This window comes from Neoarius graeffei, chromosome 14 (assembly GCF_027579695.1).
Source record: "Neoarius graeffei isolate fNeoGra1 chromosome 14, fNeoGra1.pri, whole genome shotgun sequence".
Lineage (NCBI taxonomy): Eukaryota > Metazoa > Chordata > Actinopteri > Siluriformes > Ariidae > Neoarius > Neoarius graeffei.
In genome coordinates this window covers 38,931,865-38,947,402 of record NC_083582.1, presented here as the reverse complement: position 1 = coordinate 38,947,402, position 15,538 = coordinate 38,931,865, and the positions used below count along the sequence as shown (strand labels likewise).

At 42.0% G+C, this 15,538-nt stretch overlaps 1 protein-coding gene across 1 annotated transcript in view; it reads left to right on the top strand.

Annotated features, from left to right (window-relative positions):
- Positions 1-4,301: 4,301 nt before the first annotated feature.
- LOC132898181 (dynein axonemal heavy chain 9-like) overlaps positions 4,302-15,538 on the top strand; it is a 143,031-nt gene continuing 131,794 nt past the window's right edge. Inside the window, exon 1 of the mRNA XM_060939623.1 lies at positions 4,302-4,640. Within this exon, the coding sequence (XP_060795606.1) occupies positions 4,302-4,640 (339 nt within the window). The remainder of the gene's footprint in view (positions 4,641-15,538) is intronic.

Sequence of the window (15,538 nt, the reverse complement as noted above, 5' to 3'; positions counted from 1 at the left end):
TTTTTGAAGATGCCACAGCTGACCTGGACGAACTTATTGACACTGACATCCTACATTAGTTTTTGCGAGGAAGTGTGTGCCAACAAAGACTTTCCGCATCTTCAGCAACAAGCCATGGTTCACTGCTAAACTGAGTCAGCTCCGCCAGGCAAAGGAGGAGGCGTTCAGCAATGGAGACAAGACTCTGCACAAAAAACTCCAACACACTGACCAAAGAGATCAGAGCAGCTAAAAAAAAAAATTCCTCTGAAAAGCTGAAGCACCGGTTCTCAGCTAACGACTCTTCAGCATTGTGGAGAGGCCTTCAAGACCTCAGCAACTACAAGAGACCATCCCCCACTGCTGAGGCCAACAATGGCCTTGCTGACAACCTGAATGCTTTTTACTGCAGATTTGAAAGGGAGACATTAACACCCGGTGGCACGGTGGTGTAGTGGTTAGCGTTGTCGCCTCACAGCAAGAAGGTCCGGGTTCGAGCCCTGTGGCCGGCGAGGGCCTTTCTGTGTGGAGTTTGCATGTTCTCCCCGTGTCCGCGTGGGTTTCCTCCGGGTGCTCCGGTTTCCCCCACAGTCCAAAGACATGCAGGTTAGGTTAACTGGTGACTCTAAATTGACCGTAGGTGTGAATGTGAGTGTGAATGGTTGTGTGTCTGTGTCAGCCCTGTGATGACCTGGCGACTTGTCCAGGGTGTACCCCACCTTTCGCCCGTAGTCAGCTGGGATAGGCTCCAGCTTGCCTGCGACCCTGTAGAACAGGATAAAGCGGCTAGAGATAACGAGATGAGACATTAACACCCCTCCCCCACCACAGACCAACTGCAGTCCCCACCATTCACCTGGCTACCCCCCCCCGGGTCCCCTCATACACACTAATCGTATGCGAACAGGACGTCTGCCGCCTCTTTGAGACAAAGTTCGTAAAGCTTCAGGCCCTGATGGAGTATCACCCTCTTGTCTCAGGACCTGTGCAGTCCAGCTGGCTCCAATCTTCACACACATCTTCAACAGATCACTGGAGCTGTGGAAAGTCCCCTCATGCTTCAAAAGCTCCACCATCATCCCAGTTCCTAAGAAACCCTCCATCACTGGACTGAATGACTACAGACCTGTGGCCTTGACCTCAGTCGCCATGAAGTCCTTTGAACGCCTGGTATTGACTCACCTCAAAAACATCACAGGTCACCAGCTGGACCCCCTGCAATTTGCCTACAGGGCAAATAGGTCAGTGGACGATGCAGTGAACATGGGGCTGCATTTCATTCTGCAACACCTTGACCAACCAGGGGCCTATGCTAGGATCCTGTTTGTGGACTTCAGCTCGGCGTTCAACACTATCATACCTGAAATCCTCACTGCCAAACTCTCTCAGCTCACTGCATCTCCTGCCATCTGTCAGTGGATCTCCAGCTTCCTGACTGACAGGAGTCAGCATGTGCGGCTGGGAGACGTCACATCTGGAACCAGGACAATCAGCACTGGTGCTCCACAGGGGTGTGTCCTTTCCCCACTGCTCTTCTCCCTCTACACAAATGACTTCACTTCTAAAGAGCCAGCTGGCAAGCTCCTAAAATTTGCAGACGACACCACTGTCATTGGGCTCATCCTGGATGGTGATGAGTCTGCATATCAGCAAGAGGTTGATAGGTTGGTGGTCTGGTGCAGTCAACACACTCTAGAGCTAAACACTCTAAAGACCGTGGAGATGGTTGTGGACTTCAGGAAGTACCCCACAGTGCTGCCCCCCCTCACAATATCCAACAGCCCTGTCACACATGTGGTCTCTTTTTCAAGTTTCTGGGAGCCATCATCTCCCAGGATCTGAAGTGGGAGTCCAACATCAATGCCATCCTTAAAAAGGCCCAGCAGAGGATGTACTTTCTACGACAACTGCGGAAACACGGCCTTCCACAAGAGCTTTTGATAATCATCTACACTGCTGTCATTGAATTCATCCTCTGCTCATCCATCACAGTTTGGTTTGGAGCAGCCACAAAACAGGACAAGCACAGACTACAATGCACAATTCGGTCAGCGGAAAAGATCATTGGTGTCCCTCTGCCCTCCCTTCAGGACCTGTACAATGGGAGGACCAGGAAGCGGGCAGAGAACATCATCAAATACCCCACACATGCTGCACACACACTCTTCAACCTCCTTCCCTCTGGCAGGCGCTACAGATCCCTGTGCCCCAAAACAACCAGACACAAGAGCAGCTTCTTTCCCACTGCCATCACTCTCCTGAACTGTGGATAAGTGGGTCATCCCCACTTGGCCATCCACCCACTTCTGCCGGTGCCTGTTGAGGTGTCCACGACCATGGCAACCTTGACAGGAGTGTGTGTGTGTGTGTGTCTTGTTGTGGATGCTACGAGATGCTTGAATTTCTACTGTATACTTACCATTCCTATATGCATCCTTTACACTACACTGCACTATTACTTGCACTTTACATTCCACACCCACCACTTGGCCTGTAATTTAGGTCTAATTTATGTCTTAACTTGTCTTGTTTGTTGTGTTATTTGTACATTGTTTATGTGCCTATATGTATATTGTTGCCTCTATTGTACATGTCTATATTATTATTTGTCGACTAAATGTATAGAGTTAACACCTACCGAAGTCAAATTCCTTGTGTAAGTATACTTGGCCAATAAAACTGATTCTGATTAATATCACAGGTGTCTTTGATCATTTTTGTTAGCCAATTGGCCCATTTAAAGAGAGAAACTTAACACTATAGTTTGGTACCATCGTGTGCACCACATTGAACATGGATCACAGAAAGCAAAAGAGAGAGTTATTTGAGGAGATCAGAAAGAAAATTATAGACAAGCATGTTTAAGGCAAAGGCTATAAGGTCATCTCCAAGCAACTCAAGGTTCCTGTGACTACAGTTACAAATATCATTAACGTTTCTACAGGGTCGCAGGCAAGCTGGAGCCTATCCCAGCTGACTATGGGCGAGAGGCGGGCTACGCCCCGGACAAGTCGCCAGGTTATTGCAGGGCTGACACAGAGGCAAACAACCATTCACACCTATGGTAAATTTCGAGCCACCAATTAGCCTAACCTGCATGTCTTTGGACTGTGGGGGAAACCGGAGCACCCGGAGGAAACCCACGCGGACACGGGGAGAACATGCAAACTCCACACAGAAAGGCACTTGCTGGCCACTGGGCTCGAACCCAGGACCTTCTTGCTGTGAGGTGACAGTGCTAACCACTACACCATCGTGCCACCCATAATAATAATATTATTATTATTCAAACTGACTTTTTTTTTCTTTCCAGCTATAACTGGAAAGAAAAAGTTTCTTCGGAACATGTAAATGCAAGGTTACACTTTACGCACATTTTTACATAAAAAAACCTAATTATTCAGGATTATTCCTTCTGTAAAAGAAATGACTATTTTCACATTTGATAAATAAAGAGCGATCGTTTTTATGTTAGACTGCAACGTTTTATCTTTATACCGTTAAATATTTGAATGCATACATATAATTTTGTATCTTCTTTTGGCTGCTCCCGATTAGGGGTCGCCACAGCGGGTCTTCCGTCTCCATTGCTCCGTCTTCCGCATCCTTCTCTACCACACCTGGCACTTTCATGTCCTCTCTCACCACATCCATGTATCTCCTCTTTGGCCTTCCTCGTTTTGGTGTGCCTGGCAGCTCCATCCTCAATATTCTCCTTCCAACATGCTCTGCATCTCTTCTCAGGATGTGCCCATACCATCTCAGTCTCATCTCTCTTAGCTTAATTCCCAAGCTCTCCACATGTGCTGTCCCTCTGATGTGCTCGTTCCTTATCCTGTCCAACCTCCCATCGCAAACCTCAACTCCGCCACCTCCAACTTTGCCTCCTGTCTCTTTGTTAAGGGTACGGTCTCCAATCCAGACGTCACAGCTGGTCTCACTACTGTCTTATACATCTTACCTTTCACTTTTGCTGGCACCCCCAGTGGCATACATATAATTTTGTATGAATAACATGAAATGTGCATGGTGATTGTGCTACAGGTCATTTTGATGCTTACTTTTTATGTCTAACTTGCATTATATCTTATCGTTCATATTTTGTGTTCTGTCTCTTGCTGTATTTGCTATGAATGGAGTTGCACTCCTTAATTTGGTTGTTGACGATAAAGCCATTTTGATTCTAGTTCTGATTCTTATTCTGAATTTCATTGAGCAACGGGCTCATTGCAGTGAACACTAGTGGTTCCGAAAGTAATTTACAACGAATTTGAACGGATTAGTTTAATAATACAAACATGAGTGAGGAAGGAAATGTGGACATGTCTCAAGATAAGAGATTCCAGTTTATAGGGGATTCAGTGCTAAAAACACTGAAACTAAAAGAGGACCACTGGAAGAAATGTGTGGCCGTGGAGGAGCAGAAACAAGTAATTCAGGACTTTTTGGATAAACCCGACCACATGACACTTGTTGTTTATCAGAATACCTCCGGACAGCTTGTACCTGCTACTGGATTTGAAGGGATTTCGAAAGGGAAAGCTGTTTATTTACTTAAACAAAGCCAAAGTGCCCTGTCCTTCGACACTATGAAGGCGAACCTGGTGCATGGAGACATGTCTTACTCGCCTATGGGGCTGTTCTCAGTCTTTGTAGAAGAGGTAAGAAAAAGTTTGGAAATTAATGACAAATTGCTCTATACTCACTATAGAACTCAAGTGTGCTGCGGGTCCTTGGGTCCAAAAAACAATGGTTTCACACGTTGTGTAGTGCACTTCCGGTGAAGTGTACAATTTGGGATTCAACTCGATGTAGTAACGTTGTGGGAGCAATTTAAGGTTTAAAAATCTTGCTGAATAAATATTTCTTCCCTCTGTGGAAGTCTGTTTCATTTTGGCTGAAATACTTAAAAAAATATCTCATCTCATCTCTAGCCGCTTTATCCTTCTACAGGGTCGCAGGCAAGCTGGAGCCTATCCCAGCTGACTACGGGCGAAAGGCGGGGTACACTCTGGACAAGTCGCCAGGTCATCACAGGGCTGACACAGACACAGACAACCATTCACACTCACACTCACGGTCAATTTAGAGTCACCAGTTAACCTAACCTGCATGTCTTTGGACTGTGGGGGAAACCGGAGCACCCGGAGGAAACCCACGGGGAGAACATGCAAACTCCGCACAGAAAGGCCCTCGCCGGCCACGGGGCTCGAACCCGGACCTTCTTGCTGTGAGGCGACAGCGCTAACCACTACACCACCGTGCCGCCTAAAAAAAAAAAATATATATATATATATATATATATTTTTTTTTTTAAATAATAATAAATTCACAAGATGTACACATCTCAAAATAATTTCTAAATTTTGAGTCTTATTTAGAGTAGAGTGGGGGCAAAAGCCCCCGTGGGGTAATACGCCCCCGGCCTGTTGTACCCAAAATAACCACCAGATGGCGCAAAGTTACATTTCTATTGTTGCTATGGACTGGCTTGACAACGGGGATATACAAATATCCACTGTGGATCGCATATCAGCAACGCAGCGGAGAGAAATCAAATTTCATGGTAAGTGATATAATTTTCAGATATCGGTAAAACTGTATTTAGATAGCTGCTATTTCGTCAGATATCACAGCTGTGTATGTGGTATGAGTAGACAAGTCAGTACGTTAAAAAAAATACATTAGGTATAAAAAGTTGAATCACATTTTGAAAGTAAGACCCTTTTTTGTAAAAGTGTAGTCTGTGGGGTTAAACGCCCCCTTAATGGCGGGGTAAATGGCCCCCAGGGGGCATCATTTCCTTTTATCATAATTACTGTATTTCATACTTTTCTGAATAGCAGATACATAGTTTTTAATAACATCTCGCTTACCTGGTTGAGTAAAGCAAGTAATTTGAACTTAATATTAAAAATAATTGAAATTAAAAAAATTGAAATTAAAATGCGAAATATAATAAAATAATGCATCTATTCATTAATTCAGGGATATTTTCTTGTTTCTTTCACATTATAGGCTTAAGTAAACACTTTTGCTATCCAAACAGCTTTTTCTGAGTGAGGGGGCCTATTGCCCCACCTCAGGGGGCCTTTTACCCCACTGGGGGGGTAAAAGACCCCCTTGGCACAATATTTGTTTTTCATCTCATCTCATTATCTCTAGCCGCTTTATCCTGTTCTACAGGGTCGCAGGCAAGCTGGAGCCTATCCCAGCTGACTACGGGCGAAAGGCGGGGTACACCCTGGACAAGTCGCCAGGTCATCACAGGGCTGACACATAGACACAGACAACCATTCACACTCTCATTCACACCTACGGTCAATTTAGAGTCACCAGTTAACCTAACCTGCATGTCTTTGGACTGGGGGAAACCGGAGCACCCGGAGAAAACCCACACGGACACGGGGAGAACATGCAAACTCCGCACAGAAAGGCCCTCGCCGGCCCCGGGGCTCGAACCCGGACCTTCTTGCTGTGAGGCGACAGCGCTAACCACTACACCACCGTGCCACCCCATGTTTGTTTTTGTTAAAAAAAAATTAAGTATTAACTTTAGGCAAACTTTAGGTGGCATTATTGTTCATGTCACTGTTGTCAAAACTATGATTAAAACTAAACACATGGTTCATTTCAACTTGGAGAAAAACTGAATTTTCCTTAAGGGGGGCTTTTCCCCCCACTCTACTTCACAAGGAAGTGAAGTCGAAAATCTAGTCACATGGTACATTGTGTGACATCAGATTATTTACAAAATACAAACGTCAGCTCCTTGGAACATACAAGAGCCATTCCACCGAATTGGTGCCATTTCCGAGCTACTGCGGTAACGCCATCTGCGGTTTAAAATCTAGTGCCCGTCTACATCAGAATTTACGGTACAGCGTATGAGCGGCTTCGTGATACACATTGTGTAGTGCATAGTTAGATTAGAAAATCCATTAAAAAAACAAACCAAATTGTTTTCTGAGAATTTCACAGGAGGCTTTCTCTACATGTCTCCAGCTACCTCTATGGTTAATTTCAAGTTATTTCACTGTACCATTTTCGAACAATATCATGCTGAAATCATACATGATGTATGATGACAGTAAGATTGGAAAAATCATTAAAAATAAAATATATCAAATTGTTTTCTGAGAATTCCACCAGATTCTTGTTCTACATGGCCCCAGATACCTTTGTGTTGATTTTCAAGTCATTTCACTGTACCATTTTGTAATAATCACATGCTGAAATCATACACAATTTATGGTGATATATAGTCCGGTTAGAAAATTTTTTAAAAAATAAATCAAATTGTTTTCTGAAAATTCGACATGATTCTTGTTCTACATGTCCCTAGCTACCTCTGTGTTGATTTTCAAGTTATTTCACTGTACCATTTTCTAATAATCTCATGATGAAATCATACACAATGTATGGTGACATATAGTACGAATAGAAAATTCTTTTAAAAAAAAAATCTAATTGTTTTCTGGCAATTCCACCATATTGTTGTTCTACATGTCCCCAGCTACCCCTGTGTTGATTTTCAATTTATTTCACTGTACCATTTTCTAATAATCTCATGATGAAATCATACACATTTCATGGTGACAGTCAAATTAGAAAATTCATTTAAAAAAATCAAATTGTTTTCTGAAAATTTCACATGATTCTTGTTCTACATGCCCCCAGTTACATTTGTGATGATTTTCAAGTTATTTCACTGTACCATATTCTAATAATCACACGCTGAAACCATACACCACTTATGGTGACAAAGTCTGATCATACAAATTATTAAAAACAATAACAACAACAAAAAAACAAATCAAATTGTTTTCTGGCAAATCAACATGATTCTTGTTCTACATGCCCACAGCTACCTTTGTGATGATTTTCAAGTTATTTCACTGTACCATATTCTAATAATCGCATGCTGAAATCATACACCACTTATGGTGACATGGTTTGATTATACAAATTATTTTAAAAAAAAAAACCATACACACACAAATCAAATTGTTTTCTGGCAAATCCACATGATTCTTATTCTACATGTCCCCAGCTACCACTGTGTTGATTTTCAAGTTATTTCACTGTACCATTTTCTAATAATCTCATGCTGAAATCATACACAATTTATGGTGACATAGTCCGATTAGAAAATTCTGTAAAAAAACAAACAAAAAAATAGTTTTCTGAAAATTCCACGATTCTTGTTCTACATGCCCCCAGCTACATTTGTGATGATTTTCAAGTTATTTCACTGTACCATATTCTAATAATCGCATGCTGAAATCATACACCATTTATGGTGACAAAGACTGATTATACAAGTTATTAAAAAATAAATCAAATTGTTTTCTGGCTAATCCACATGATTCTTGCTCTGCATGTCCCTAGTTACCTCTGTGTTCAACAAGAATCATGTGGAATTGTCAGAAAAAAATGATTTGTTTTTTTAATGAATTTCCAGGGCTATGTCAGCACACATTGTGTATGATTTCAGCATTAGATTATAAGAAAATGGTACAGTGAAATAACTTGAAAATCACTATACAGGTGGCTGGGGATGTGTAGAATGGTACAGTGAAATAACTTGAAAATCACCACAGAGGTAGCTGGGGACATGTAGAACAACAATCTGGTGGAATTGACAGAATTTTTTTTTTTTTTTTGGAAGAAATTTCTATTCGGACTATGTCAACATACATGGTGTATGATTTCAGCATGAGATTATTAGAAAATGATACAGTGAAATAACTTGAAAATCAACACAGAGGTAACTAGGGACATGTAGAGCAAGAATCATGTGGATTTTCCAGAAAACAATTTGATTTATTTTTTAATAACTTGTATAATCAGTCTTTGTCACCATACATGGTGTATGATTTCATTAAGAGATTATTAGAAAATGGTACAGTGAAATAACTTGAAAATCACCAATGAGGTTGCTGGGGATATGTAGAACAAGAATCTGGTGGAATTGCCAGAAAACAATTTGATTTTTTTTTAAAAGAATTTTCTATTCGTACTATATGTCACCATACATTGTGTATGATTTCATTAAGAGATTATTAGAAAATGGTACAGTGAAATAACTTGAACATCAACACAGAGGTAGCTGGGGACATGTAGAACAAGAATCATGTGGATTTGCCAGAAAACAATTTGAATTGTTTTTTTTTTAAATAATTTGTATAATCAAACTAAGTGGTGTATGATTTCAGCATGTGATTATTACAAAATGGTACAGTGAAATGACTTGAAAAGCACCACAGAGGTAGCTGGGGACATGCAGAACAAGAATCTGGTGGAATTGTCAGAAAACAATTTAAATTTTTTTTTAAGAATTTTCTATTCGTACTATATGTCACCATACATTGTGTATGATTTCATTAAGAGATTATTAGAAAATGGTACAGTAAAATAACTTGAACATCAACACAGGTAGCTGGGGACATGTAGAACAAGAATCATGTGGATTTGCCAGAAAACAATTTGAATTGTTTTTTTTAAATAATTTGTATAATCAGACTAAGTGGTGTATGATTTCAGCATGTGATTATTACAAAATGGTACAGTGAAATAACTTGAAAAGCACCACAGAGGTAGCTGGGGACATGCAGAACAAGAATCTGGTGGAATTGCCAGAAAACAATTTGATTTTTTTTTTTAAAGAATTTTCCATTCGTACTATATGTCACCATACATTGTGTATGATTTCATCATGAGATTATTAGAAAATGGTACAGTGAAATGACTTGAAAATCAACACAGAGGTAGCTGGGGGCATGTAGAACGAGAATCATGTCGAATTTTCAGAAAACAATTTGATTTGTTTTTGAAAGAATTTTCTAATCGGACTATATATCACCATATAGGCGGCATGGTGGTGTAGTGGTTAGCGCTGTCGCCTCACAGCAAGAAGGTCCTGGGTTCAAGCCCCGGGGCCGTCGAGGGCCTTTCCGTGCGGAGTTTGCATGTTCTCCCCGTGTCTGCGTGGGTTTCCTCCGGGTGCTCCGGTTTCCCCCACAGTCCAAAGACATGCAGGTTAGGTTAACTGGTGACTCTAAATTGACCGTAGGTGTGAATGTGAGTGTGAATGGTTGTCTGTGTCTATGTGTCAGCCCTGTGATGACCTGGCAACTTGTCCAGGGTGTACCCCGCCTTTCGCCCGTAGTCAGCTGGGATAGGCTCCAGCTTGCCTGCGACCCTGTAGAAGGATAAAGCGGCTAGAGATAATGAGATGAGATATCACCATAAATTGTGTATGATTTCAGCATGTGATTATTACAAAATGGTACAGTGAAATGACTTGAAAATCAACACAAAGGTATCTGGGGCCATGTAGAACAAGAATCTGGTGGAATTCTCAGAAAACAATTTGATATATTTTATTTTTAATGATTTTTCCAATCTTACTGTCATCATACATTGTGTATGATTTCAGCATGATATTGTTCGAAAATGGTACAGTGAAATAACTTGAAATTAACCATAGAGGTAGCTGGAGACATGTAGAGAAAGCCTCATGTAAAATTCTCAGAAAACAATTTGATTTGGTTTTTTTAATGGATTTTCTAATCTAACTATGCACTACACAATGTGTATCACGAAGCCGCTCATACGCTCTACCGTAAATTCTGATGTAGACGGGCACTTGATTTTAAACTGCAGATGGCATTACTGCAGTTAGAAACTGATATGTATAAATGCACATAAAAATGTACTTTAAAATACATTTCCTGATTACGCAGAATGTCCTACACATTGATCTGATTTCAAATTTAAGATATATAATTGTAAGGATTACTGGCAGTGGCGGCTCCTGAATTTTTTTTCAGGGGGGGCAATTTTCCCCCGTTATGTCTACACGGACCACAAATGTCCACAGGACTGAAGTAAATTGACCTAGGTAGCAAATCAATTGGCCGAACTTGTTTTTGCCTGGTAAATTCAGATATCAATATAGACAATATCTCTTCTCTCCACTAGGTGGCAACACTAAACAAGTTAAAGGTGGCAAACTAGGTAGCTTAGTAAACTAGACCCACCCGCCTAGCGGCCAAAAATATTTTTGCCTACGAGTGGCAAATATTCACATTTAGTCTGGCTTGCCAGGCTAAAACTAAGGAAGATTCATTGTGAAGTCTTCAAAGCAAAACATCTGGCATCACAATCAATTAATATTACATTACTCATTTATTTTCTCATATTATTCCAGTATTCTATAAGAAGTAGACACAAATTCTTAATTATAAACATATTCTAATTTCTTCAATTCTAAAGAATGCAATTAAAGTGGCAGGATATAAATCCAAAACAAGTGTTTAAGTTTTGAAAAAGATGAAGAAAAGCAGAACCATCAAACAAACATGTGCAGCTTAATTAGGGTTTTTTTAATATGGAATTGCACCATCTCCCCCTTCTCCCCCTTCGTAGACACTTGCTTGATGTTTAAATTCGGTCTAGGAGGTCCTAGCTGTTTGATTACCGTTTTCTCCTCATTGGTACGACGACTAAAGGGAACTTCTTTCAGAGACGCTATCGTATTGCTGCACTCAACACTCGCCGCCATCTTCATAGAATGTTCACACATTTCCCGCGCAAGTTGCGTTTTCCAACCCAAAATTATGTTCAGGGCGGCACGGTGGTGTAGTGGTTAGCGCTGTCGCCTCACAGCAAGAAGGTCCTAGGTTCGAGCCCCGGGGCCGGCGAGGGCCTTTCTGTGTGGAGTTTGCATGTTCTCCCCGTGTCCGCGTGGGTTTCCTCCGGGTGCTCCGGTTTCCCCCACAGTCCAAAGACATGCAGGTTAGGTTAACTGGTGACTCTAAATTGACCGTAGGTGTGAATGTGAGTGTGAATGGTTGTCTGTGTCTATGTGTCAGCCCTGTGATGACCTGGTGACTTGTCCAGGGTGTACCCTGCCTTTCGCCCGTAGTCAGCTGGGATAGGCTCCAGCTTGCCTGCGACCCTGTAGAAGGATAAAGCAGCTAGAGATAATGAGATGAGATGAGATGAGAAATTATGTTCAAAACCCGCCAAAATGCACAATCTGGCAACACTTGCGCGGCGCAACAGGCGTATGACGTAAGCACGCTGCTTGTGCGAGCACATAAAACCTAATAGAAAATGCATTGGGAGCAGGATTTTCGAAAAAAAAAACGTACGTACCATTAGCAGGCCCGGCGCCAGGAACAGTTTACTAAGGGGGCAATTAGAAATCGCAAGGGGGCAAATATTTTTCATATAGTGTGTAGTAGTGATGGCGGTCTGACAACGTGTTTCAAACAATTAACTGCGCCAACCACAAAACCACGGCCCCTTTAGTCTGGGAAAATCATGTGGCATATTACCAGGGCAGTTGCGCTTTATCAGCCCCCGTGCCCACCTGTTAACCCTCCCCTCCAATTTTCTCACAGGCACGCGGTACAACCGGAAAGATGCCAAACATAAAACAACACACACAAACCTACAGGCAAGTCCTTTACATTTAAAATGCATACAAATAGCTCCGCGGCATGAAAACAAAACGCCAATGCAAGTCTAAGGTACTTGGCTCGGTGGCCAAAATCATAATTTAAAAAAATCAACAGACCCCGCGGCTGCACCAGTAATAGCCTTCCTGACTCGCACCGAGTCAACGCTAACCACTTAATCCGCGATCCCAGTTTAGGCGTGTAGGGGACAAAATAAACACTCTGAAGTGATGAATTTTCACCCCCGCTGCATGGGGGGTGACGTCAACGACACATATTCTTACGCTATTTGAGCACAAAGCGGACCATATATGAACACATGCACCAACATAAACGGTGATAAACTTAGCCTACAAAGAAAGAAAATGGATTCACAATATTGTGATTGAATTCGTTTAATTCGGTGGGGGAAAGACTACTCCCGTAAACTGACTGCATATTGCAGGATATTGCAGAGACAGTGCACTTGTAAGTGTGCATGTAAAACCCCCGCCCGCCTGCACGACCCCTCCCCTTGTCCTTATCACAGGTCTGTGTGTGCGCGGCTGTGTCAGCATTTCACACATACACCCACAATAACTAGTCCCCAGTAGTTAGGATTGATATATATGTCTAAAACAGGGTTAATATTAAATTCAGGCTTTTTGAAATAATCCTACCTTAATACAGTTGAATTCTACGATTGCAATGTAAGAATCATAACAACCAATCAGATTTGTTCTACCGTGCCAGTTTTAGTAGTGATTTATGTAAAATGTATTTTTGTGCAATGCCCAACCACTTAATATTTCGTATTTGAAAATGCAAATTATTAATACGTCTATAATACATTATATTTTCATAAGAAAACAATTAAGTGATCTGAGTCTCCGTTGAGGGGGCGGGGCTGTAGCCACGAGGGGGCGACGCCCCCTTTCGCCCCCCCATGGCGCCGGGCCTGACCATTAGTGTCAATGGGAGATTTTGGGGCAAATCTGAACCTGACAGAAATCGCCCCAAAAGGGCGTGGCTACACCAGGCGCGACCTTAGCCTGATTGGACAATGACATTACTGTTGCCGTGGTAGTAGGAGTAGATAAAAAAAAATAAAAAATCTCCCTCCCTGTTTGGGAGTGCGTCGCCCAAATCGCCCCTATTAACGAGCCGCCAGTGATTACTGGACTGTATTTTCCGGACACGTCGCTCCGGAGTTTAAGTCGCATCAGCCAAAAAATGCATTATGAAGACGAAAAAAACATATATACGTCGCACCGGACTACAAGTCGCACTTTTTTGACGGGTTATTCTATCCATAGACTCTATGATTCTATCTGATAAGCGGCGCGTGGTTACTGCGCGACTGCATTGTTTATTTAATAAACGAACAGCTGAGCAGTGATAATTTGCCCGTGCCCTTTGCCCTGTAAGTAGCCTAGTCTGATTATTTTAAATATCTACTACTATCTTTAATAGTGGGCGGCACGGTGGTGGTGTAGTGGTTAGCGCTGTTGCCTCACAGCAAGAAGGTCCTGGGTTCGAGCCCCGTGGCCGGCGAGGGCCTTTCTGTGTGGAGTTTGCATGTTCTCCCCGTGTCCGCGTGGGTTTCCTCCGGGTGCTCCGGTTTCCCCCACAGTCCAAAGACATGCAGGTTAGGTTAACTGGTGACTCTAAATTGAGCGTAGGTGTGAATGTGAATGGTTGTCTGTGTCTATGTGTCAGCCCTGTGATGACCTGGCGACTTGTCCAGGGTGTACCCCACCTTTCGCCCGTAGTCAGCTGGGATAGGCTCCAGCTTGCCTGCGACCCTGTAGAAGGATAAAGCGGCTAGAGATAATGAGATGAGATCTTTAATACTATCACTATCGTTATTACTCATCTCATCTCATTATCTCTAGCCGCTTTATCCTTCTACAGGGTCGCAGGCAAGCTGGAGCCTGCGACCCTGTAGAAGGATAAAGCGGCTAGAGATAATGAGATGAGATCTTTAATACTATCACTATCGTTATTACTCATCTCATCTCATTATCTCTAGCCGCTTTATCCTTCTACAGGGTCGCAGGCAAGCTGGAGCCTGCGACCCTGTAGAAGGATAAAGCGGCTAGAGATAATGAGATGAGATCTTTAATACTATCACTATCGTTATTACTAATAGCCTATATTATTATTATAACTAATATTAGTAGCCTATTACTGATGCATTAATCAGTTTGCTTTTAGAATATTTTTACCGGTAGGGCTTATTATCGCCCCATGGCTCTTTCATCTTTGTTATTAAAGCTGTAGTCATCATCGAGGAGTGTCATTCTTCATTTTTGTCAAATTTTATTTCATCAAGTCAGAGGCCAAGTAGGCTATAGGTATATCATCTCCAAAGACAGGTACGGTAGTAAAAACAACCGTCTAGTGAAAAAACAACAACAACCGCTCAGAGAAAAAAACAGGCAGAAAGTGCGCCTGTCAGTTAACGTCATATCAGATAAAAACATTAAACGTTATTCAGACCATTAACACCATAACATCAGAGACGAAGAATAAAGTTCATCTTGGAAGGAGAGTTATTTTTAAAAATGCAAAACAAAATCATTTATAATAGCCCAGAGAAAAACTGGCTGAATATGTACCGTAACATCAAGTTATTCAATAGCCTATAGGCCTAAAATCATTACATAACTTATTTAAATAACTAGGCCTATCATTAATAATAAAACACAGGTCAATCAAGTTTATCAAGCTGACGATTTCACTCCAAATCAGCAAATCCATTGAATTCCTCATCCTCGGTGTCGCTTCTGAACAACTCTGCCAACTCCAGCGGCAGACGAAGCGCCGTTTCCTCTTCTTCTGCGTGGCTGTCGTCAGACTCGGCATCAGCTCCAGTTATTCCGTGGTGAAAAAAAAACATATATACGTCGCACCGGAGTATAAGTCGCATGGCCAGCCGAACCATGAAAAAAAGTGTGACTTATAGTCCGAAAAATACGGTAATAAAAACTACCTAAAACACTGAAAAATAGCATGTGTTACCTGTCCCCGCACTCTAACTTTATACTTAACTATGAAATATTATGATTAAAATCCTTCAGAAACAGTATTTCTTTTGCACTGTTGTG